We start from the raw sequence: 27,400 nt of genomic DNA, 5'->3' as shown, positions 1-27,400 counted from the left end.
TGTATGATGATTGAGTTGCTTCTTTCATGGTCAGTCACCACCCATCTCTATTATTTTTTTTTTAATTTTCTATTTTTTTACATGTAATTTTTTTTAATGAATAACCCACAATGCTTCTACTTTTAGAGGCTTGTCTTCAGGTAGGATATTAAAAATTGAGAAAGCATATGTGAAAAATATATCACAAACACTCAGATCAATTAAAAATAAATATTTCTCGAATTTATTTAGTTCTTGGCTGGAATCGGACCCACGAGACCAGTGTTAATTATTATATTTTTCCCAAAATTAGAAATATGCTAATTTCATAGTAATTTAATAGGTACATTATGTGTAAATTTCACTTAGATTTTTTTTTAATTTTAGTATTTTTCATTATTATTTTATTTGACCAATGACCGGGTTTAGTCATTACCGGCATCACCGGTCTGATTATGTCGGTAACTAAGAAACTCAGTCACTAGTCAAACAAAACAAAAATAGAAAAAAAAGTTATTTTGTTGTACATATAAAAAGTTGTTATTTTTTTATATACTTACATATAAAGTAATTCCGTCAATATATATATTTTTGAATATGAAAAATTGACCATTTTATTTTTGAGAACGTGTTACATAAGTTCAGATGTAACCAAAAAGAAATTGGCTCAATAACCCAGATTCTAAACATTTAAATTTAACCAGCAAAAATACTAGCCTACAAAACATAACATGTAGGTACTCAGAAATTTTTTTAAAACTTCATTGTTGATTATCTATTTTAAAAGAGTATAATAAAAAAAACTGAAATACAGAATGTTACCAGGTCATCTTTTTTAACTGACGTATCGACCTTTACTAAGCATTGGCTTATTATTCATTATTTAAAAATCATTAAACTTTTTATGCTTAGTACATTTCTCTACCGAAAGCCAATATAAGTTATGACAGTAAGAATTCGAATTGACAGCCGCTTTAGAGTAATAGTTAGTGCGTTTGGTTACCTTGCCGAAGGCCCCAAGTACGATTCCCATGGGAGGGGTTAAATTTTATATTAGTAAATTTTCACTCTCATATTTTTTAAATTACCCTGGACTTGTACCTAGAGCTAAGGATTGTTTATCTTGCCTTCAAGCAACGATCAAGATAACACTGCGTCAATACTATGCAGTGCCTTATGCACCATTGGAAAAGATAGGGGATAAACGAAGAAAATGATGAATAAACCGTTCAACATATTTTTTTTATAAAACTAACTGATTGAGTGAATAGAACGCCATACCAATCTGTATTTGCAAATAATCTTCGCCTATTCCACATTTATACCACCACTTTTAAATATTTTATTACTTATAATAAAAAAAGGTAGTTTAACTTTTCAAATTAAATTTTACCTTTAAAAACAAATAAATTATTTTACACTCGTAAAATAAATCGTGGGAATATCGTGTTCATCATCTCTTTGAAGAAAACAAAAGTTTAGCTCGCCAATATAGCACAACTTGAAAACTATTGTGACATGTCCAGTCATCGAAACAAGTTCTTCAAATAGCATCGTGATTTCAATTTAATTCCGAGCCTCATCAATCGATCGATAATTTCGTAGGATCTACGGATCTCACAACGGAGAGCTTACCATTTCATGCAATAATGATATTTGCGAAATACTAGGAATAGCGAGATAAAATTCAAATTGCTGTGGCAAGTACGATCGCAACCTGTTTCGAATAATAAAAGCTTGTTTGAAAAATTCTAATGATCAGCTCGGATTTTTCCACGATTTCCATAGTAGTTGGTGTATTGAAAATGCAATACAATGTTGCTGGTGCAATTGGAGCCCAGACACTTTCAATCCACCAGACAATGATAATTGGTGTTCATGTATTGTTTCAGTGATTTTGTACCGTGGCGCTTGTAATAATATGTATATAAAATCCCCATTTTTCGCGTTTCAGGAATAATCAAACATTTTTAGTGTGTGCAAATCCGTTTAAAAAAAAATAAGTGTTTCATAAATCTCGGTTTCACCAATCAGGAGTTTTATTTTATATTTATTTTTAACATTTTAATTTATGCACTTATTTTTCACTGCGACTTCTACGTTATTCTTAAAATTTCGAATGTATCCAAAGTGGTAGTCTTGGTATTTACATGGTTAATTACCTATCATAGGCTCGTTAAAGTGATCACTTTATGCACGTATAACATTCAACATTCTACTCGTGATTAAAAAACCGCATTGTTTAAAATTCTGAAGTAGTACTTACATATATATATTTAATTTTTCAAGAAATAATTTGAAAATTTTACTAGTTTTGCATTAGGTTTTTGATACCTTCACACTTTTTAATTTTAATTTGAACTATTTAATATACTTGAATTTTATGATTTACGAAAACAAATTTAATATGCCAAAAAATATGCTTACATTGCCTACTTACCTAGCTATGAATATTTCACAGTTTTAAGTTTACTTTATATCCATCCCTTAAGATGACAAAATCGGTTGGAGAAAAATATCGAAAATAATAGAGTCAAAAAAAATATTTTATTTTTTAAAATATTCCACAAAATATCTGCAAAAAAAATCGAAAAAAAAACATTCCACATAATTAAAAAACAAAAAAAAACATTAGAACATCATGTAGGTATACATAATTAGAGACAAATGGTAGTGTTTCGAAATGGAACGAAGATGACTCTTGTACTCGCACAGTACGAATGTTCTGAACCATTATAGTCCGAAGATGGGACCATCTTTGTTGAAGATGCATTGTCCAGATAATGCAGACATAGATCTTTTTGTTTTCCTATCACGATCATTTCATTGAAATAATAATTGGATAATTTGAGATCATATCTAACATCGATGGCCATCTTATCTTGCAATTTAGTGGAAGGAGAATTTACTTTTAAATATATATTGAACTGGTAACAATAGGAAATGTAATTTGTAGAGGGATATATATTTTCATCAAAAGGTAGTGTGACATTATGATTATAACCAGGGCTTTTTTTAAATAAAAAGGACCTGGAACTCACTTCATAAATATATAAAAAAAATCATATACCCGGAAATCACTTCATAATAAAATAAATATATTCAAATATCATTTAAATATTCATTATAATAATAAAAATAAAACCCTTATCCGCACCCCAATGGTGCATAGGGCACTGCATCATATAAACGCAGTGTTATCTTGATCGTTAACACATGAAGGAAAGGCGATCAGCCCTCCGCTTCAGGTACCAGTCCAGGATAATATTGAATAAATATTAGAGTGAAAAATCATTTATATTTATTTGACCCCCCCCCCTGGAAATCGAACCCGGGACTTCCAGAACTGTAGCCGAGCGTGCTGACCATTACACTACGGAGGCGGACAAATATTCAATAAATATTCAAATATTCATTACGACACCATATTTTATCATTTTGACAAATATATAAATATATATTGTTATTATGTAAACGCAAACATTGTTTTACCTATTTTTTATTTATTGACTTGGCGTTTAATTTGTAGAACTCCATTTTAATTTATGTATTAATTTTAAATCAAACACAGATTTTTTGAGTCTACTAAGTTGTATTTTATTAACAAAAAACACATAAAAAATTATATTGACAAGGCGAAACAATTGTCACAATATAATTTTTTATGTGTTTTTTGTTAATAATATACAACTTAGTAGACTCAAAAAATCTGTGTTTGATTTAAAATTAATACATAAATTGTTTTACCTAATTGATTTAAAAAAATATATTAAAAATATGTATTGTGAAATAAGGTCCTGGAACGCCGTTTCACCGCGTTACATGGAAAAGAGCCCTGGTTTTAACTACCCATTCTTAATTTATATTTCACTTGGAAAATATTAGATACTTTTTCTGAAAATCTGTTTTGACACGTCTTTCGATGTATTTTGCACCGTTATCATATGGTGCATGTATACATATAGAAGTCGGATCGAAGACAAGTGAGGTTACAGGGTTGCATTACTTACTATTTTTTGTTATGATAATCACAATCGCTATCCACTAGAATTGACTATAGAATTGACCCATTACTATGCAGTATGCTAAAAAACTTTCTCCGCATTTTCTGATATAAATTTAACCTTTCACTAGCCGCGGGGTCGATAGCGACCCGTGACCATGCTCGGTGAGAAGTTCGCCTTAGGGGTCGGTAACGATCTTCAAATAAATACACAATCTTACAATCGTAGTATTTTTTTCATAGTCACGATAAATATTGTAGTCCAAAACTGATAACATAAATTATATACTTTTAGCATGTTCACTCGTTGTTAGATATGTAAAACCTTGATAATAACATGCTGGGTGTTATATAAAACCGTTATGGATTGATAAAACCGTTGTTATACAAGCATGCACTTTTTGTAAAAGTCTTAAGGCGCAGTATTCGTTAAGTCGCTTCATTCCCCAGGCGGCCACCGGAGAGGACACATTGGATTTAGAGATAATTAAGTTGCGATTCAACGTATGTTGAGCCTTAAACATGTCAATATACACTACAACAAATGTTGGAATATTTAAAAAAAAAACATGAAATAAATAAAATATAAAAAACTAGGGTTCTTAAGCAATTGTTTCAATTCAATTTCATTATTAAGTAATTCGGCAGTTGCTCTATCCATTTTTTATTTAAGTTTTACTCAGAAAATACAATTATCTCTTAAAGTCTATTGTCACACATGTTTCGATGCATTCCACATCATTTTCAAACACCGTATGTTGCGGAATGCATCGAAATACGTGTCAGAAAATATTTTGAAATAATGGCATTTACCTTATAAAACTTAAATTAAAAATTAAAAAGAGGGATTATCCTCTTGATATATCGATTATCAACTGTCAATCCATCTCTTTGGTGGTCTGTCTAGGAGTCGTCTACCTTATGGTTAAACGTGCAGTGCGATGTATAGGAGTCAGGATGATTCCATTCTTGTCGCATGAGCCTACCATTGACTTCTTCGTTGCCTTCCCCACCTAACAACATCTTCGATCTCGCATATGTCTCTAACGTGGTAATACAAAATAATATAAATAATAATAATAACCATATCCGCTCCCTAGGTGGAGCATATGGAGTCCACAAACTGTCTCCAGGCTTTTCTGTCGGCTGCCAGCTCCCTTGCATCCTCCCAAGTCAGATCCGCGTCGCGAAGTTCTGACGAGAACTGCCGACGAATTGTCAGCAATGGTCGTCCTGGGCGGCGCGAACCTGATGCCTTGTAAAAGAGGCAAGCTTGATTAAGGCTCTCAGGAGGCATGCGGAGTACGTGGCCAAGCCAACTGAATCGCCTTTTTTTGACGACAGTTGTGACCAAGATTTGCTGCGTCCTACACCTTATCTCTTCATTCCTCACAAAGTCAAACCACCGCACGCCTAAGATTCTCCGCAAACACCTGTTCTCAAAGCTTGGTACACGGCTGCTTTGGGCCCTTGTAAGGTGCCATGTTTCACAGCCGTATAAGAGAACAGGAGCAATGCAGGCATTGTATAGGCGGCATTTGGTTTTCACCGAGTATAAATCCGATCTCCAGACAGCCTTCATACTGTTGAATGCGGGTCCGCATTCAACAATACAAAATAATATAAATTCATATTATTTTTTTAACATCTCAACATAGATGAGGAAGAATATGGAAGTCTGGGCTTTTACGGGGCTTCCGACCGTAAGCATAAGTGATCACTTTACACACATTCTACCCAAGATTGACATCTACACTATTCAAATTCTTGGAAGATCTTTACACATGATCCAATTTCGAAACATTGCTAGAATTACTAGAACGTCACTAGAATCATCTATTGGTGAGATGGAAAGAAAATTTTTATTGTGCAGAAACTCTTTCATTTGTATGTGAGGTCCGAATCCAGGATTATAATCATATACATGAGAAACGCTTTAAACAAAATAACTCCTATAATTGGAGATAATCCAGATTTGTGATTATTAAGCACACTTGGGCCTCGTATAACACGGTTTTATATAAAACGGATGTATAAATTGTGGCATATTTTTTTGAATACACATGTATTGCACACGCTTTTAACAACACGGTTTCAGAAAAAATTAAACAGTTTCTTTGTTATTAAAAAAATAAAGTACACATTTATTTAAACTTTATTTGATTTTTTTTTGGGATGCAAACCCTAATTTTGTATGAACTTTAAACCTTGTATAACAAGGGTTTTTGTGGAACCATATAACCGTGTTATACGAGGCCCGAATGTATCTAGATACATTCAAAATGTTGTAAAATAAATTCTCTAACAAGGTAAAATTCATTTGTATTGTGTAACCTTAACAATAATAATACACAAAAAGTAACAATAGATCAATTACGTTTAACATAAATCATCAAGTGTGAGTTTTATGTTTGAAATGTCAATAAGGTGATCGTCTCTCACGTACTTGCTCAAGACTTTTTGTCCTGTCCGTTGACATTTATAAAAAAGTCGTCATAACTATAACATAATATAATGCAGATTCAACCTTTACGTAACCATGCATACAAAGAAAATACATTGCTCAATTCTGTTCTTCGACGTAAAAGGTTAGAGAAAAAACAGTTGTATTTGTATTTTTATGATATGTCTGCAGCAGAGAACAGTGGTAAGCTCTTGGGCTGTGACGCATGAAACGCAAGATTAGACTCCCACACCGTTTTTTTAATTTTTGTTGAATTACATAACGTAACAATTACTCTGAAATTAAGCTACGGCTTATGTTTCACAGCTATTCACGTATCTACTTAGGCTCCAACTTTGTAGGTTTTATGGCCTAATTTTATTTATAAATTGGTTAATTTTTTTATGTTTAAAGTTACTTTGATTGTATGTAATTTATAAGTGAAAATTCTTGGAAAATACTGCAGTTATTTTGTTATGTATAAGTTTTTTTTTGTTTTTGTGTTTTGTTACATTTTGTAAAATATTTTGAATACACAACAAGTTTAAAAAATTGATGATTGAATTTAAGCTCATGACTTATTTTACAGACTGTATTAAAACTTGCATAAAAGTATTTTTTACAACATTTTGAGTGTGTCTGAATACTTGTTCACAAAATCTGGATTATCTCTAATTACAGGAGTTACTTTTATATTATTTTTTGACATCTCATCAAAGATGAAGAAGAATATGGAAGTCTGGGCATTTACGGGGCTGACGACCGTCATAGGCTGGTTTAAGTGATCACTTTACACGCGTGTAACATTCACTAATTCTACCCATTATTGACAACCACACTACTCAAATTCTCGGAAGTTCTATATATATATATGAACCAATTTAGAAACCTTGTTCTTGAATCACTAGAATTTCACTAGAGACATCTATTGGTGAGATGTAAAAAAGCTTTTTATTAAGCAGAAACTCTTATATTAGTATGTGAGGTCCGAATCCTGGATTATAATCACACACATGAGAAACGCCAGAAAATACCATTTTCATTTTTATTATTTTAGCTTCCAGATAATTTATTTACAACATTTTGAGTGGGTCCAAATACTTGTTCACAAAATCTGGATTATCTCCAATTACAGGAGTTATTTTCATATTATTAAAAAATATTATATATTATTTAAATAATTTGAAAATAACTTCTGTAATTGGAGATAATCCAGATTTTGTGAACAAGTATTTGGACTCACTCAAAATGTTGTAAATGTATTTTCTTAGTCATTCTCACGTTATCCAGTTGCTCCACATGCTCATACCACCTTAAAGAACTCTTCTTTATATTTTCAACCATCCCTAGTTCAGCCTTACATTCCTTTCTTATATCTTCGTTTTTAATTCTGCCATATAATGATTTTTCCACACATACATCCGATGGAGTAGATTTCAACAGTTTACTCAGCTTTCATCCTTCCTTTGCCAGTTCCATTTTTGGCTTTAAATCACTTTATAAATCAAACAAATCGTTCAAAATAATCACGAGAGATAAATCAAGCAGATGATTGGTTTACAATTTAGGTCACAGTTATAATAATTCATTTTGTATTATTTTAACACCTTGTACTCTTCTTACTAGGTACTGACATTTTGTTGTTTTGATTTAGGTGATGTTTAATGAGAACATCAATAATGTATTATTATTTATATTTTTAATATATTAACTTTGTGGTAATTCATTTTTACTTTTTGAAAAAAAAACTTTTTTTTTTACAAAAGCTCAGCAACTTTGGTTAGTCGTTATATACAAACAAAACTTAACATTTTTAATAGATTTATATTATCCACTGACACTTCGTGATGGAATTGCATTTTAATATATTATTAGATTAAAACGAATATTTTTAGATTTTCCACTTTTTTTTATTTGACCAGCGACCGGGTTTCGTCGTTACCGACATCATCAGACTAGTCAGACCAGTCGCTGAAAACGAAACCCGGTCGCTGGTCAAATAAAAATAAAGTGGAAAAGCTAAAAATATTGGTTTTAATCTAATAATATACTAACATTTTTAGTAAAAAAACGTTCAAAAAATATTAATAATGTGTTTGTTTTCTAACAAAATATTTATTTTTATTTTTACAAGCTTATTAATAAATACGATTTTTTAACTAACCAACTAACCATCACGCCGATTCCCTGCAGAGGTAGGTAGAGAGATTAAAATACCTCACCACAAGTCTTTGTGAACATTTGCAAGACTCCTGTAATTTTGGATTTGGTAACGTTCATTGGCAAATCACTTTCCTTGCACACATCATACACTTTTGTCACCAACGCATGTCATTTTTATTAATAATAAAACCCTTACCGAACCCCAATGCTGCATAGGGCACTGTTTCATATAAACGCAGAGTTATCTCGATCGATTACACATGAAGAAAGGTGATCAACCCTCCACTTCAGGTACCAGTCCAGTGTAATATTGAATAAATATTAGAGTGAAAAAATCACTTATATTTATTAAACCCCCCTGGGAATCGAACCCGGGACCTCCAGAACGGTAGCCGAGCATGCTGACCATTATACTATGGAGGCGGACAAATACGATTCAATACGAATAAATCTTTCGCCTTTTACATTTTTACTTACATATTTTATTTATATATTATGATTATGTGTTAAAATAATACTTTTCGTTAAGCAATAATAAAAATATTGAAAAAATAATTTTTCTCTTTCTTGTATTTCAACTATGTTAATACATGATACCATATATCTATTTCTATGCACTTTTGGGTGGAGATAAGTGTGAGAGTTTTTCATGACAAACGAAAAAGTTGTTTTACCATGTAATATAATATATCGCTCACTCCTTTCAAGAATGTCAAAAATCAAAATTCGTAAATTTTCAGTTGTGCATGTTTTCCAAATGCCCAGAAAATGTACTATATTCCAGCAAAAGCGGCATATTTTTAACTTAATATTTACCCGCTACAGGGCAGAAAGAGTTGTTTTTGCAATTTGAAGAAAAGGTATTGTTTTATTATTTTTTTAAATAAACTAAATATTTTTCAAATACAGAAAAAACCTTCAGGTTTTACTTAAAAAGATCTGTTACACAGTAAAAAGTTCATTAAGTGGCTTGATATTTATTTTTAATACATTGTATTATATTTTTAAACATTAAAAATGTTCTCCTGAAAAATCAGTTTTTTTGATTTATGACGTTCTTGAAAGGAGTGAGCGATATGTATATAAATATTCTTAATGTAATGTGTAATCATATTATTAAAGTATGTAGTCTTTTTATGATACTATTAATTAACTTTAAATACAAACTACTACATATTATTAACTTTTGAGAACAAGTAACCTTTTGTAGAGATTGTTATCTTAAAAACAATTATATTACTAAAAGGTTTTTCTGTTTAAGCGTATTCCAGGTACGTTTTTTTAAATACTCATGTATGGCTTAAATGCGATTAAATTATTTGTAGGCTGATCACCTTTCCTTCATGTGTAAACGATCAATATAACACTGCGTTTATATGACGCAGTGCCCTATGCACCATTGGGGTGCGGATAAGGGTTTTATTATTATTTATTTAAAAAAATATGTCCACAAGTTATAAATTAACCGAACGAAATAACACACTCTAAAAATAAATTTATAGAATAACCTCTTTTGTCAATACTCGTCTGTTATTACGTATATACCCAGACTTCCATATTCTTCCTCTCCATCTATGTGTATTGAGATATAAAAACATTGAGAATATCCTTAGCTGATAAAATAACGTAATCGAAAATTCATTTTTTTTAAATAAACGATTGATTTTCTTAATTAATCGTTTATTTTAAAAAAATAGTTTAATTACTAAATTAGAAATAACCCTCAATAAAAAACAAAAATATGTAATATAATTTTCAGTCATCTCTTGGTTCTGATGCAAGTAACAACATTAAATTTTATTAAGAGTATGTATTTTATTATAAAATAACAAACGAACACTTTTTGTGAGCAGCTAAATTGATTTGACATTTCACCTTATTCGGAATTGTCATTAAATATGTTAATCTGATCAAATCTGTTAGAACCCACATCGTTATATTGTATCAAAGCACATATTTACTTTACAAATAAATTAAGAAGATTTTTTAAACATATTTTCTAATATCGCTCACTCCTTTCAAGAACGTCATAAATCCAAAAACTTGATTTTTCAGGAGAACGTTTTTAAAGTTTAAAAATATAGTACAATGTATTAAAAATAAAAATAAAGCCACTTATTTAACTTTTTATTGTGATACAGATATTTTCAGGTAAAACCTGAAGGTTTTTTCTCCATTTAAAAAATATTTAGTTTATTTAAAAAAATAATTAAACAATACCTTTTCTTCAAAATGCTAAAACAATACTTTCTGCCCTGTAGCGGGTAAATATTAAGTTAAAAATATGCCGCTTTCGCTGGGATATAGTACATTTTCTGGGCATTCCGAAAACATGCACAACTGAAAATCGACGATTTTTGATTTATGACGTTCTTGAAAGGAGTGAGCGATATGCCTAATTGACTGTTCCCGAAAAAATATTATTTTTAACTGATAATAATAATGATAAAAAATTTGGATACTTTATGCTTTATACTAGGATGTTTCGCTGTGATCGAATTGGAGAAAATGAGATGGTGTAAATGATTTAGCAAACAAATGTGTTTTAACTTTTTTCCTAAAGATCATCTCACTGTCGCTATTTCTAACTACTGATGAAAAAGCATTCCACGCCATGGGTACCGCAACAATAAAGGTACGCTCGCCAAATCTGGTTAGCTGGTTGCGAGCTGGTAAGATTACCTTGCCCATAGCAGTTGTTGTAGCCGATCGAAGCGTGAGACGTTTATCAAGTAATTCATCTGTATTTTTTTCACCTTCTTTTTTTTAAATGATTTTCTTATATTGCATTAGGATAATAATCGTTTTCTTTCTCTAAAATATTTAATAATATTTTTTATACTTACATATCGCCGTGCACCTGCGTTGACGGATGTAGCTGATGCAATAACTGCAAGAATAAAAATACATTTTTAGTTAAAACAATTCAAAATAAATACCTACACGGTAAAAATATCCTAATTCTCTGCCAGTCTAGTACACCTGTTTCGATGCAAACTGCATAATTTTGAAAACACCATTATAATTAAACCCTACGCTATATGATAATGATGGTGTATGCGTCGAAATACATGTCATAGTAATTTTTTATATCATGAGATTCGCCAATTATGATAAAAAATAAATTAATATTTTTGAAAAATATTTTTTACTATTTTATTTTCAAACATTGGATTCAGGCTGTTAATGAAACATATAGCTATTTAAATACAGAGAACGAGATATTTAGTTAATTAACGGTGTTTTAAAATGATATGGATCGTATCAAAATACGTGTAACTATAGATTTGAAGAAATAGTGGCTTTCAAAGTGAAACTTAAATTGAAAATATATTAATGTGCGTTTGTACATGCATGTGTGTATATATAGACACACACGTAAACATAGCCTCAGAATTAAGGAAATCCCATAACTTGAGAATTATCTCAAAATAATGTTCAAATATATAATTTGGTATCCATTGAATACATGTGCCAAAACAAAGGATTATAAGCTTTTTGCCAATCAATATGCGGGTTCAATATTATGTTTACGACTCCAATGAATAAAGCAAAGATTTCTAAGCACTGCACTTTAAACCACCATTACTGCAATGTATGAATGACTTGCATTCTATAAATGCAATGTGTTTATTTTATTTATTTTTATTTTATTTTATTTTATTTGGGATTTTTACAGCCAAAACAATATATTATACAACATTAATTAACCAAACTATGGCCAATTACAAAAAATCCTCCGATAATGCTATTCTTATGTTGGTTGGGGTGAGTGAGTGTGTGTGTGTGTGTGTTTGTGTTTGTGTGTGTGTGTGTGTGTGTGTGTGTGTGTGTGTGTGTGTGTGTGTGTGTGTGTGTGTGTGTGTGTAGTACCTATTTAAACAGTTGGCTTGTTGAACAAACGGCAACGATCAATCATTCACCTAATTTCCTGCTTATGTCATTTTTTATGGAATTAGTGCTTTTCCCAAATATATCTACGTCATTAAACATTTTATTATAAGTATCCATAATGCGGTTAATTGTAGTATTTCTGGCAAAATCAGTGTTACATTTAGGTACTTGAAAAAGTTGATTATAACGCGTTTGCCTTTGCGGTACCCTAAAATGGATAATATGTGGAAAGCAGATGCAATGTAACAATACGATATAACAAGCGTACAAATGTCGAATAAGCATATCGTTTGTCACAAAATGATTATATTATGGCATATGCGACCGAGTTGAATGAATACCTTATTGCAACATAAATGTCGTAAATATTTGTGATACCGCCGTCTCTTTCACATTCATTCCGATTTTTAAAGAGTGAACCAGATGGAAGCAGGATTTGGAGATGAGAAGGCTATATTTATATCGTATTACGCTAATTTTTATATTTTTATGCCATGTAATACAGATCAACGTTGATATGCATACTAGGAGAACAGATAATGGCGATGTAAAAAAATGTGAAATTAACATTATTTCAACTTAAAAATATAATGTTTTTTTCTGTTTTGCTGGCAAATAAAACATGAATGAAGAGAATGAATTATGATTATGATTGACAATTAATTTTGAATTTGATTTTTAAATTACTTTGTAATCTATATAATATATCTCTCACACATTTAATACAAACTCAAAATGTTAGGAATAAAATAACTGGTCAAAGTCAGATGATTCCCAGTATGTAAAATAATCCGGTTTTAGAATACGCATTCAAATTTAAAAAAGGATTTCTGCTAAATAAAAACTATATAAATCCAATCATAGATGGCTGTTGTGAACTTAATCACGTAACATCATGAGATTTATCAAATATGTATGACTTGACAAAAATTGAATAATGTGGTTTTCAATCATGGATAGAATGGCGAATATCATGCATGTGTAAAGTGATCACTTAACTAGCCTATGACAGGTCATAAACCCTTAAAATAACCTGACTTCCATATTCTTCTTCATCTATGTTGAGATATCAAAAACTAATTTTTTGTTCATTTTGCTAGTAACTCACTAACTATCACTCTGAATGTGTAAACATTCATAATAATAATAATAATAACGTGTAACAATAGATAAATAATAAATGCAACGGTGTTTAAAAGTGACGCAGAATGCATCGAAACACGTGTCATAATATATTTTAAGAAAAGCTGGTATTTACCAAGTAAAAAGTAAATAAAAAAAAATTAAATATCTTTTTTTAAGGAATAACCCACGAAGCGTCTGTTTTAGATGCTTGTCTGCAGGTAGGATAGTAAGGATAGGAAGGTAAATGTAAAAAATACATCACAAACGCCTAGACAAATTGAAAATAAATCTTACTTGAATTCATTTTGCAACTAGCGGGAATCGAACCTGCGACGCCTATTTCGCAGTCGAGCGTCTCCCCGACTACACCACGCCTGCCTCGACTCAATATGGCTGTCCAAACTCACAACACAGTAAAGGACATTTTTTGTAGTACGTTTTTTTTGCATTTTTGGACTAAGTAGATTCTTCTTAGTCCAAAAATGCAAAAAAAACGTACTACAAAAAAATGTCCTTTACTGTGTTTTAAGTTTGGACAGCCGAATAGTCCTGAGATTCGATGTCAGCACCGGTGCAGTGATCTGATCTCAAACCACCCACATCTCTATTTTGACAATCTCTCTGTTTATGGTTTGTAAGACATTGGGTGAAAGGTCACCGAGGTGATCAAGTAACATCGGTTATTGCGAATTTTAATGTCGCTCCATGGTGTATGGTGTACCAATAGTGAGGTTGCAATCGTAAGTATTATGAAACTCGATTGGATCATTCTGACAATAATACCTTTTGATCGAATTATATACAGCATTCTACGCACTTCCTTGATAAAACTTTATAGGACTTCACTCAGATTTTACAAATATTTTTATTTCAAATATAATGTTTTGTGTATTTCAGACATCTCAACATATCGTAGTCATACAGGAGAAAGTGACCAAGTGCATTTTTTTACAAGAACGTGATCATTGACTATTTGATATCTCACTAGCTTAATATTGCCCTGAAAAAATCCCAAAGGATTTTAAACTTGGAAGTAAAATATATTGACTAGTTGAAAATGACTTACTGCATAGGTGTTTATTTTCTTGAAAAGCAATAGTGATTTAAATGGCCCTCCTGAACATTTTAAGTTTTGGTAGTTGGTCACTTTCTCCTGTACGACTACGATATGTTTATGAAGAAGGATATGTCCGGGTATTTATATGGGTAATGACCTAACATGGGCTGATTAAGTGATCACTTTAGATAGGTGCAACGTTCACCATTCTAACTAACTAACCATCACGCCGCTTCCCCGCAGGGGTAGGCAGAGATAATAGAACGCCACACCACTCTGTCTTTGCAAACATTCTACGCCTCTTCCACGTTCATGCATCTACTCATACATACCTAACCTGACATCCTTTCAAGTTTTTGGCATACCTGATCGTGTTTTTCTCGGTCTTCACTACAAAGTTTTTTGGGACTCCTACATATTATATCGCTCACTCCTTTCAAGAACGTCATAAATAAAAAATCGTCAAATTTCAGTTGTGCATGTTTTTGGAATGCCCAGAAAATGTACTATATCCCAGCAAAAGAGACATATTTTTTAACTTTATATTTACCCGCTACTGGGCAAAAAGTGTTGTTTTTGCATTTTGAAGAAAAGGTATTGCTTTATTATTTTTTTAAATATACTAAATATTTTTCAAATGGAGAAAAAACCTTCAGGTTTTACCTAAAAAGATCTGTTGCACAGTAAAAAGTTCAATAAGTGGCTTGATATTTATTTTTAATAAATTGTATTATATTTTTAAACTTTAAAAACGTTCTCCTGCAAAATCAAGTCTTTTGATTTATGACGTTCTTGAAAGGAGTGAGCGATATGTTTATCGTTATTTCATATTCTTCTTCATGTATATTAAGATGTCAAAATTGTAAAAATTCGTAAATGGAAAAACCCAGATTTTGAACAAATTTTTGGACACACTCAAAATGTTGTCAACAACGTTTTGTTACTTTTTCTTTGTGTGTTCACAGTTTTGTTGGTGGAACTTTTTAGTTTATACATTTGATCGATTAGCCTATTTAAATTTATCAGGAATATGCAGTTGGAGATGGAAGTAAAGAATGACAGTAGAAAATTTGGAATGATTAAGTATTTTAAATATATACACCCAAACATAAGTATACAAACATGTGCACATTCGCTAAGTACAATGATTTTAGATAAGGCTTTCGCGAAAGACAAAAGTCTTCATTTCCGGTGTTAACGGAACTGGTTTCGAGTAACCTATTAACCTCAGCTTTCAAGACGAGCTTCCACCATCCAACCATGGAATTAATCTACCTACTTATCAGATAATACCATGGGTAGAGGAGTGTTCAAGAAGCATTAGCAGATAACTACCATTTAAGTACTAAACAAATACTCCGGAAAAGATCAACACGAATTAAGAATGAGCAAGTTCACGAACTTGATAATTTTAAAACGAATATTTTTTCCTTATTAATTGATTCGGTTGTCACTTTTTGAAAATATTTTTCCATTTTTTTTATTTAAGTTTTACTTTGTAAATATAACGATGTCTTAAAATCTATTGTGACATATTTACCGATGCATTCCGCATAATTTTAACACGTTATGAGAAAATGATGAGGAATACATAACATTATAGTTTTTTACACATAACATAATGGTATTTACCAAGTAAAAATTGATTGAAAATAAGTATTTTTTTACCTGAATTTTGCAGTCAAAAGTCACATGAAATTGAAGATACTTTGACGGAAAACAACGATTTTCATTACTTAATATGAAAACTTATATTTTTACATAACCTACATTCAAAATATAATTTTTAATCTTTGTTTTGATATCTGTTTATTAAATTAATTTTTCATATGTTTCTTTCCTTTTATATTTTTCATCATTTCAATAAATATGCGTACGTATGTGTATGTATGTATCCATCCAAAAAAAGCATTGAAGTTTTACAATTTTTTATGAAAAACGATATTTCTTTAGGTAGATTAATCAATAGCCCGCAAGTTAATTTTAGTAAATTTTTGTCACCTAATTGATTTCTTCGCTTAAACACTGTTCCAGTATTGAAAAAATAAGTTTTGGTCTCGAAATAAATATATGGTTTTGAAAAAAAAAGAGTTATTGAAAGGTTAATAAGCAGTTTGAAAAAAAAAATAAAAAAATATTTATTTTACATATATTCCAAAAACTAAAAAATTATCTGCGGTCAACAGGTGTAGTTTCTGGCGCAGCCGGCCGTCCTAATTTTTTGTATTTGAGAGTACACCCTTAATGACTAGAATTGTGACGTTAACATAATACATTAATTGGTTGGTGTGGAAATTTTCACACAGGAACAAAATATGGCAATGAACTCATAATTCATTTTTTGACATGTCATCAAAGATGAAGAAGAATATAGCATCTAATTTTCTAGTTACCCTATGCGGGTGGCATTCAATCAGTCAATTGCTACCTGTTTTACTGTTTAATATTTCATTCAATTTATTCAATTTAATTTAATTCAATTTATTCAATAAAAAATAATATATACATAACAAACAATATTCAAGGCGTATATATGAAAAGTAAAAGTTAGCAAGAAGACTTAAAGGTGTAGAAGAATCCCGCTTCGGAAAACTCCTTCGGACACATGGAACAGATCAATATCCAATGTGATTTGTTCAACATAGCGGTAGCTCTTCCTACAGGCATAACCATCGGCAGGTTGGTCCTGTGTATAGGAATGTGAAACAATCTATGCCGACGCTGTCTTAGGTAACTATCGGGAACATACAGACCAATGCTCTGGATAATTTCAGGATTATCGATCATACCGCGCAACAATCGATAAAAATGCGTAATTAAATACACATTCCTTCTAGTCTCTAAACTATTTTTGGACATCTCATCAAAGATGAAGAAGAATATTGAAGTCTGGGCATTTACGGGGCTGAGGACCGTCATAGGCTGGTTATAGTGATCACTTTACACACGTATAACATTCACCAATTCTACCCATTATTGACAACCACACTACTCAAATTCTTGGAAGTTCTATATATATGAACCAACTTAGAAACATTGTTCTTGAATCACTACAACTTCACAAGAGATATCTATTGGAAAGATAAAAATAAGCTTTTTATTGAGCAGAAACTCTTTTATTAGTATGCGAGGTCCGAATCCTGGATTATAATTACACACATAAGTAACGCCAGAAAATATCATTTTCATTTTTTTATTTAATCTTAAAATTTGACAAGATAATTTATTTACAACATTTTGAGTGTGTCCAAATATTTTTTCAAAAAATCTGGATCATTTCCAATTACAAGAGTTATTTTCAAATTATGTTTTAACAAAAAAATATATGAAAATAACTCCTGCAATTGGAGATAATCCAGATTTTGTAAAAAAGTATTTGGACACACTATAAATGTTGTAAACTCTTCATTTATTGTACCGAGGTTCAACTGCACTACGATGACGTCACAAGAATGTACTCTACTGGTATAATTTTAGGAAACGTTTTGTAATCTATCCTTGCACTTAGTCATGAGATGTTTATGGTAATTGAACATCGGTTGCACGGCGCATGCGCACTGGCCACAAACTTTCTTTTAGCTTAGCAATTTCCATCAGCATACGCCTCAAGCTGTGACTTTATGGATTATGTAAATATTTCAAATTTCATCTCATGGATCTTCTATGGCTACCTGATAATTTACGTCTATAAACTATTTACATAGGAAATTGTAGCGTGAATTCCCTAAACAATAACCATGGGCTTTGATTTTATACAACGCCAGTAAAGAAATAGCTAGAAGCAGCAGACTGGATCAATCTTTTTTGCAAAAAAATGTGTTTAATATTGTTCACAAATCTAGGTTTTTTAATTTGTGAACATGTATTTTTTTCACTGTAATATTTATTCAATATTACCCTGGATATTACGCCTGAAGCGGAGGGCTGATCACCTTACCTTCATGTGTTAATGAAATGATCAAGATAACACGTTTAAATGATGCAGTGCCCTATGCACCATAGGGTACGGATAAGGGTTTGAATGAAACATGTATTTGGAGACACCAAAAATGTTGGGAATAAAATAAGCTGGTCACAAGTAAAAATTGCATCAAAATTAAAACTAAGGTTTCCACGCGTTTCCCAATTAGAGTAGGGCGGTTGTAAATCATGGGTGGAACGGTAAATATTACACGTGTGTAAAGTGATCACTCTACCAGCCTTTGACAGGTAGTAAGCTCTGTAAATACCTAGACTTATAGACCATATTCTTCTTCATCTATTCTGAGTTAGCAAAAAAATGTAAAAATAAAATATGTGGAGAAAAACCAGATTCGTAAATAAGTATTTGGATACATTAAAAATGTAGTGAATCTCCATCACTTTTTATTCACTCATCTCTCTGATAAGTAAATAAATAAAAAAGATATCAGAAACACAAATATTTTTTAAATTTTAAATTGAATCAAAATATTTGAAATATTTCCTTTACCCGCTTCTAAATTCACCCACAAGATAAACAGTAAGCATATTTTCTGAACTGTAATTTTTGAATAGTTAATAAAATTCAACACTACCTATTTCAGACGAATCACGCTCGCACCTTCACTTCCTTGTTTTAAAGAAAACAAATTCGAATAAAATGAATAAAATTAGCATCTATTTTCTAGGTACCCTATGCGGGTGGCATTCAATCAGTCAATTGCTACCTGTATTACTGTTTAATATTTCAATTGTATGCGGTGTGAATTTTTTTTTTATTGACTCTAAGGTGAAAATTCTTGTAATAGTTTATTTTTGACATTTCATGACTTTCTCAAGTATTTGACATGCCACAAATCGTGCCAAGTTTTTCTGCTCTGCTCCTTTTATTAACTAGATTCACCTCATAAACTTGTTTTACCGTCCTTTCCTCACTCATTCGTTCCATACGGCCAAACCAATTCAACACACCTTTCTTAATTTAATCGATAATGCTTAACTCAGCCTTGCATTCTTTTCTTATTTCACCATTCTAACATCTACCATACATCTTTTTACCACACATTCGTCTGACAGATTAAATTTCTACTGCATTCAGTCTATTTTCATCTTTCAACAGCATTTAAGTTTAAACAACATTCAAAAATTAATGTTAATGATCTCAGAGTGATATTCAATTGGTTTTCAATAATGTCCTAAATGGTGAACCGGCAAGATGACGAATGTAACATAAAGATATAAAATAATCACTTACGCCAGCCAAATGCAGGCCGATAGCCCTAAGTTGCTCAGACAACGAGGAAAAATCATCTTCCACTACCTGTTTTACTCCAGTCATTTCGTAGCTGTTTAATTCTGACCCCAAACACTGAGTCCATAAAAAGAACAGATACAACCACTTTTGTTTGAATAATGCTAGAAGATCAATTGATACATTTCGAGATTTACATCTCAGGTAAATAAACCTATGTAATTTTACGTGGGAAAGGAGAGTTTTCGGCTGCGTGTATAATGAAGTATGGGAAACAATGAATTGATAACTTATTTATGATTTAACAGACAAGAAGTAAGTGACGGTACTATAATTTGAAGCGAGACTACTAAAATTACTGTTAATATGAAAAACAATCATTAGATACATTTTCATTACTATCCACTATCAATCAATATGTTGGACATTGAATCATATTATATTATTTCATTAATTGATTCGGCAGTCACTTTGTGGTAAAATTTATCCTTTTTAAATTTATGTTTAACTTAGAAAATACCACTTGTTAAAAATCTTAAATTAAAAACAGTTCATATTATTTTAAGTGCGTTTTGATTCTATTGAAATAATTAAAGACGACATCTCCTTATCAAGTGTATCCTGTCATTTTAGCTTAAAGAATGCGTTTAGCGTTATTATGGCGTCAACATTGTAAAAGCGATATAATCCAATTATGTATTGAATTTGCTTTCGTAGTTTTTATTGTAGTGCGGTAGTATCTATACATTTTTAATTTACAATATACTTGGCAAACGTCACATTTTATCAAAATCTAGTGTGACACGTATGTACAATAGTTCGATACATTCAGCATCATTATCATATACGGTGTTAAATGATGATGCTGAATGCATCGTACCACGTAACACAATTGAATTGAAAAAAATAGTTATATTTACCAAGTATATTTTTCCTCACCATTTTCAGTACCCAATGGTGCATAGGGCACTGCATAAGATTCATTCAAATCATTATGTATAATCGAAATATTTATTTTCATCAATCGATTTGGTAGTCTTTGTAGTAATATCAATCTATTTTTAATTTGTGTTTTACATTGCCTACCACTTTAAAAAAATCTTAATTCTGAAGTTTGAAAATGATGCGGAATGTATAGAATCACATATCACAATAGATTATAGTAAACAGTAGTATTTACTTAGTAAAACTAGAATTAAAGAAGAAATTTTTATGTTTATTTTTTCTTTGTAAGAAAATTAACAAAGCAAATGGATTTAATGAACTATTGCGATTGTCTTGCATCTTTAAGTAAAAACTTGCACACAATTATCACTTAGTTAAATCTACCTTCCTACAAAGAGGTTGCAACAATAATTCATTCCTCATGAAATGTGATACAAAGCTTTGTCAATTTTTTAAAAATACATTTTCCTACGATATACGCAACGGTATTCAATTTATTCCAATCTTTCGCAAATGATCTTTATTGTAACTTTATTATATTCTATTGTTCGCAAAGTAAGAAGTAAGTATGAAAGATTTTTGATGATAATATTATGTACATAATTGATGTAAGGTACTTATGTGATGTGGTAATCATTCATTATAATGCTATAATATACATAATTGTTTTGATGTAAATTTTCTTGTATTTACGTTTGATCGACGAAAACATAATAGTTAGACGAGCAGGAATGTTTATTCATAAAGAAATTTGATATTGTAGGCATTTAAGGTAATTTATTGGTTCTGTGTTTCTTAAACTTAGCAATATTTATGTCTTAAAAAAATCTTAAATAATATCATTTTTATTTATGTTTTCTTGGGATGGAAATATTGATAAAAATATAGAAAGGAGAGTGAATGCTAGAAATAGAGTGAATGGTGCACTGAAATCAGTTATATCAAATAAAAAAGCTTTCATCGAAAGCTAAACTAGGAATACGCGGAGTCCTGCTTTCAACCTTCATGTATGGAAGCGAAGCATGGAGTTCGCAAAAAAGGACAAAAGCAGACTGAATGAAGTCAAAATGTGATCTCTCAGACGAATGTGCGACAAAACTATGTATGATTCATGTTCTAATGGTAAAATAAGAGAATAATCCATTTTAAGATAAGCATTATTGATCAAATTAAGAATCATCACACCAATTAATTTGGGAGTCACATTGTGGTAATATCTTTCCATTTTCAATTTAAATTTTACATGGTTAATACCAATATTTCGTAAAATGTATTGTCAATTTGAAAATGATGCAAAATCCATCGAAACAAATGTCACAAAAGATTTTTTTTGAAATAGTGGTATTCACCAAGTAAAACATAAATAAAAATAAGTTTTTATTGTTTTATTATACATAGATATTATTCAAAATTAAAATGCTGAACGGCCCCATCAACTCAAACTATCTCTTTAATACTTATATTGTGCTTGTTAAAAAAAACTTTGAGAATCAGTGAGATAGCCTAAGGCTCAATGTTACCTCTTGTAAAATCCTGCAAACTTCAATCCATGTCATATTTTCAATAGTAATTGATATTTACGTTCACTTAATTATCCGTTGTTCTTTTCGTAGTGCCTGTTTACAACCTTTCTATTCTTCTATTCTCAAGAAACATCCATCCCGATCGGCTTAATAGTACGGAGATATGCAATTATGGTCGGAAAACAGCTTAATTAGGAGGTCCGACCCATGTAATGACCCTAACTGGACCACCGATTGATGCTGCATATTGTTATACCAAGGCTGTATGCTTTTCCAAATGTAAAACACATCTTGTCATACAATTTGCGAAATCCGATGGGTTATGAGAGACCCATCATCAAAATTAAATCCTTAAACCATCTGTATTTGTTCGGAAAACATCTTAATTAGGAGGTCTGACCCGTGAATGACCCTAACTGGACCACTGATTGAATATGCATATTGTAATACCAAGGCTGTTTGCTTTTCCGAATATAAAACACATATTGTCATATAATTTGTGAGATCCAATAAATTATGAGAGACTCATCATCAATATTTAATACTTAATCTGAATTTTTTTCATTATTTTTAATTTATTTTTTGTTTTGCATTTTACAATATATTATACTTACAAGTACAAAAAATATATACGATATAATTACAAAAAATATATACCACAAAAGCATGGCCTGTGTGTGGGTAAATATTTTATTTTAGATTATAATAAAGGGCACTGGCAAGAATACAATAGATATCAGAAATAAAAATAGATTAAAAGTGCTAAAATAAACTACAAGTATTTGATTTTCAGAGTAAACGAAAATTCAAAAAGATGAAAATGAAAAAGGTTAGAAAATATGCACCATGTGAGTTATACGTTTAAACGAAAAAGGTACCTCGATCTGTTTTTTTATTAATAATTTAAGAAAAAAATTTATTCCAAAAAAAATTTGGTAATTATATTTAATTATTTAGATAAGCATATTGCTTTAAATGGCGTTTAATTAACAACGTTTTTTATTATTTTCATCGGATAGAACAGAACGAGGACGACCAAAAAAGACTTGGCACGACTAGATCAATCAGAACCTAAAATCTGGTGGTTTCAAAAGTCTACATGTATGACTTGATGTATGGATGTGAAGGAAGCTAGAAGTGCTCAGGATAGACGTAGCGTTACGTCCTCCCTGCCTACCCCTGCAGCGAAACGAAGATATCAAAACGATATCAATATATATTGTTCATAAATACATATTTTTATCCTTAAGGTCAATATAATATTTTAAAATGTAATGAAAAAATTACATGTAAAATAATTCTATATATGTATGTATATATATAAAAATGAAACAAATGACTAGTGAAAATGCTTATTTTCTATTTTGTCAAATTGACAACGCCTTTTTTTAAGAAAAATTATCACACAAAATAAAAATAAAACACTGCTGATGGCGGACAGAGTGCTTCTTAACAACTGCTGTGATTTGGCATTTACAATATTTTCGATTGCATTTTTGTTTAAATTTTCATTGCTTAGCAAGCATTGTGAAAAAATAAAAAAATAGACAACTTTGCTATTTATTTTATTTATTTTTCATTTGATCACGTTGGGCCACAGCAATGCGTAAATAATTTAAATAACAATAATTTATTTTATTATGTACAGTTCAGTATAAAGGTTTATTAAGAAATGTGTGTATCATGTTCATTTATTTATTCTATAATTCCGTGGAGCATATTTCTATGATTCCGACTTAATTGAAGTGTTATATGTATAAGTAAATAAAAATAATTTATTTTAGTATGTACAGTTCAGTATAAAGGTTTATTAGGAAATAAATGTATCTGACGTGTTCATTTATTTATTCTATAATTCCGTGGAGCATATTTCTATGATTCCGATTTAATGGAAGTGTTATATTGCTCACTCCTTTCAAGAACGTCATAAATCTAAAATCGTCAATTTTTAGTTGTGTATGTTTTCGGAATGCCCAGAAAATGTACTATATCCCAGCAAAAGCGGAATATTTTTAACTTAATATTTACCCGCTACAGGGCAGAAAGTGTTGTTTTTGTATTTTGAAGAAAAAGTATTGTTTAAGTATTTTTTGAAATATACTAAATATTTTTCAAATGGAGAAAAAACATTCAGGTTTTACCTAAAAAGATCTGTTGCACAGTAAAAAGTTCAATTAGTGGCTTGATATTCATTTTTAATACATTGTATTATATTGCTAAACTTTAAAAACGTTCTACTGAAAAATCAAGTTTTTTGATTTATGACGTTCTTGAAAGGAGTGAGCGATATGTATAAGTGAAATCATATAAACTATTTGCTGCTAAATTGTTAACGTTTTTCCACACATGCGTAGAGTATGCGCTCGCATTTCACAAGAGAAATATGTATGTATTATAAATCTCGACTATCACATTTCTCCCGCATTCAAGGTTTATCATAATTATAAGACACATACCAGCCCGATCATATCGCAGATATACGCAAAATAATAGTGAGGTTTCGTGGAATGATTGGAGTACAACGGAAGGTTAAGTTTTATTGTTTTACTGTTTATTAGTTCAATCGGAAATGCTAAGCCGAACTATCAATTGTATTGTTCTTTTTTCTACTTCCTCATTCACCCTTAAGGGACTTGTTTACCTTTGCAGTTAGTTCCCCAAACTAATGCAATCACGTTTTTGTATCTCAGAATACCTACCCTGTCAATTGCTGTCTTCGTTCTATTCCTTTCATATATTACCTACTTACATACAAACTCCTAAATATATTGATCAAAGTCGAAACATAGTGTTTGGATACCTTATAATTTCACTAGAGACATCTATGGTGAGAGAGAAGCATTTTAGTGTTATATGAACGTTACACGTGTGTAAAGTGATAACTTAAACCAGATGAAGAAGAATATGGAAGTCTGGGCATTTACGAGGCTGACGACCGTCATAGGCTGGTTTAAGTGATTACTTTACACACGTGTAACATTCACCAATTCTACCCATCATTGACAACCACATCACTCAAATTCTTGGAAGTTCTATATATATATGAACCAATTTAGAAACCTTGTTCTTGAATCACTAGAACTTCACTAGAGACATCTATTCATTCATCTTTGATGAGATGAATATGAAAATAACTCTTGTAATTGGATATAATCCAGATTTTGTGAACAAGTATTTGGACACACTCAAAATGTTGTAACTGAAACCAGCATATGACGGTTGTAAGCCCTGTAAATACCCAGACTTCCATATTCTTCTTCACCTATGTAGAGATGTCAAAATAATTAAAGAAAACACTTCGTTTTTTACCACTTGAGTTTTATTATAGACTACATGTTTCAGAAGTTAAACTTCCATCATTCATGTAGTCTATAATAAAACTCAAGTGGTAAAAAACGAAGTGTTTTCTTTAATTATTGTAACATGTCTTACCACAAAGTTAATGCCGAAACAATAAATAAAATGAGATGTCAAAATATAGAATGAAAGAATATATATTCTCGTATATATATAAAATATGCAAATATATATATATATAAATAAATGAAAACAAGCATTATAATTCATATTAAAAGCGAATAACACATAAATAAAAACAAATCTACAAACGACTATTTCATTCAAGTCCCGAAATTCTGATGTTGCCAGTTTTGTCGCTGTCTTTTTTAGAGCTTAACGATCATTTCCTTTTCTTTCGTAGATTTCCATATATTTTTTTCAAAAAAAGCAGGGATACTGCTTTCTGCCTTTATGTAACATACGCCACTAATACTGTCTTATGTAGAAACTGATACTCAAGAAATTTAGAAATTATCATTTTTTTCCTTATATCATACAACAACAGAAAAATATAAAGAAACAGTTTAATTTTGGGAAAAAAAAATAAACGTACAATAAATATCGTTATCATCGAATAAAAAATTATCTTCAAATAAAATAACGTAACAACATAAACGTTGCTTACAAAAGCATGAAGTGAAAAATGAAGACGTAAAACCATATCACAAAATTAGATAAGTTAATAAGAAGATCTTAGGTGTAAAAAATGTAGAAATGGCAGTTGAAATCATATTAAAAAGTGAAAAAACAGTAGCTAATGAGAGTAAAATCGTTCGGAATCTTCCATTATCGTAGAATGCGGCAGAAAGTAAGTCTGCTAGAGCCATTCGGATCTTACATCTGAGAAATCTAGATCACTGAAACGGAACGTATATGCAGTATTTAGCAGCAATATAGCTAAATTCATTTATCTACGGCGTGATTATCTGCACGAATGAGTTACATACTCTTCCAACCATTTGATCTGAATTCATTTTATCATAATGTAATGAACGGAACGTATAGAAATGTGCGTTGCTCGTAATATTGATGCCTCACTGTTCTAAAAAAATCTATAGTCCCCGTATCGTTGCATAATTTTTAACAGTTTTAATATTTTTTAATAATTATAAGTACCTACTAGAGCAAAAAGGTACATAAATGTAACCTACTCTAGTAACTAAGTTTTTTCATCTCAACACAGATGAAGAAGAATGTTGAAGTCTGAGTATTTACAGTAATTACGATCTGTCATAGGCGGGTTAAGTGATCACTTAACACACGTGCAACATTCTACCATTGATTGACAACCACACTACTCAGATTTTTAAAACTCCTAGCTATATTGATCAATCTCGTGACACAGTACAGAAAATGAAAATCATGTTTTCAGGCGGGTCTCGAGTATATGAATACGAATATAATCCAGGATTCAGACATTACATACAAATAGAAAGAGTCTCTGCTTAATAAAAGCTTTCCTGGATCCAACATAGATGGCTGTTGTGAGTTCACAATATTATGTTGTAATAATAAATATAATATTATAAAAACTCACATATATAATTCATTAAAAAATACTACTGGGGCCAACAGAAAAATGTAAAAGTTTTTTGAAAAGCATTTTTAATTTTAATTTTACTTGTTAAATACCACTATTTCATCAATTGTGACACGTGTTTCGATACATTCTGCATCATGATTAACCACTTATTTAAGAAATATTCACGAAGTAAAA

At 30.8% G+C, this 27,400-nt stretch overlaps 1 protein-coding gene across 2 annotated transcripts in view; it reads right to left on the bottom strand.

Annotated features, from left to right (window-relative positions):
• Positions 1–27,400, bottom strand: part of thw (chitin-binding domain protein thawb) — a 124,932-nt gene that overhangs the window by 12,298 nt on the left and 85,234 nt on the right. For both annotated transcript variants that reach the window (XM_088270021.1, XM_088270031.1), the window contains exon 3: positions 11,435–11,478. In XM_088270021.1, coding sequence (XP_088126147.1) covers positions 11,435–11,478 — 44 coding nt within the window. The remainder of the gene's footprint in view (positions 1–11,434; positions 11,479–27,400) is intronic.

This window comes from Brachycentrus maculatus, unplaced genomic scaffold, assembly GCF_059751285.1.
Source record: "Brachycentrus maculatus isolate JH-2025_06_01 unplaced genomic scaffold, ASM5975128v1 h1tg000026l, whole genome shotgun sequence".
In the NCBI taxonomy this organism is placed as follows: Eukaryota; Metazoa; Arthropoda; class Insecta; order Trichoptera; family Brachycentridae; genus Brachycentrus; species Brachycentrus maculatus.
Note: the sequence above shows the minus strand (reverse complement) of the source record. Positions and strands in the feature narration are given on the sequence as shown.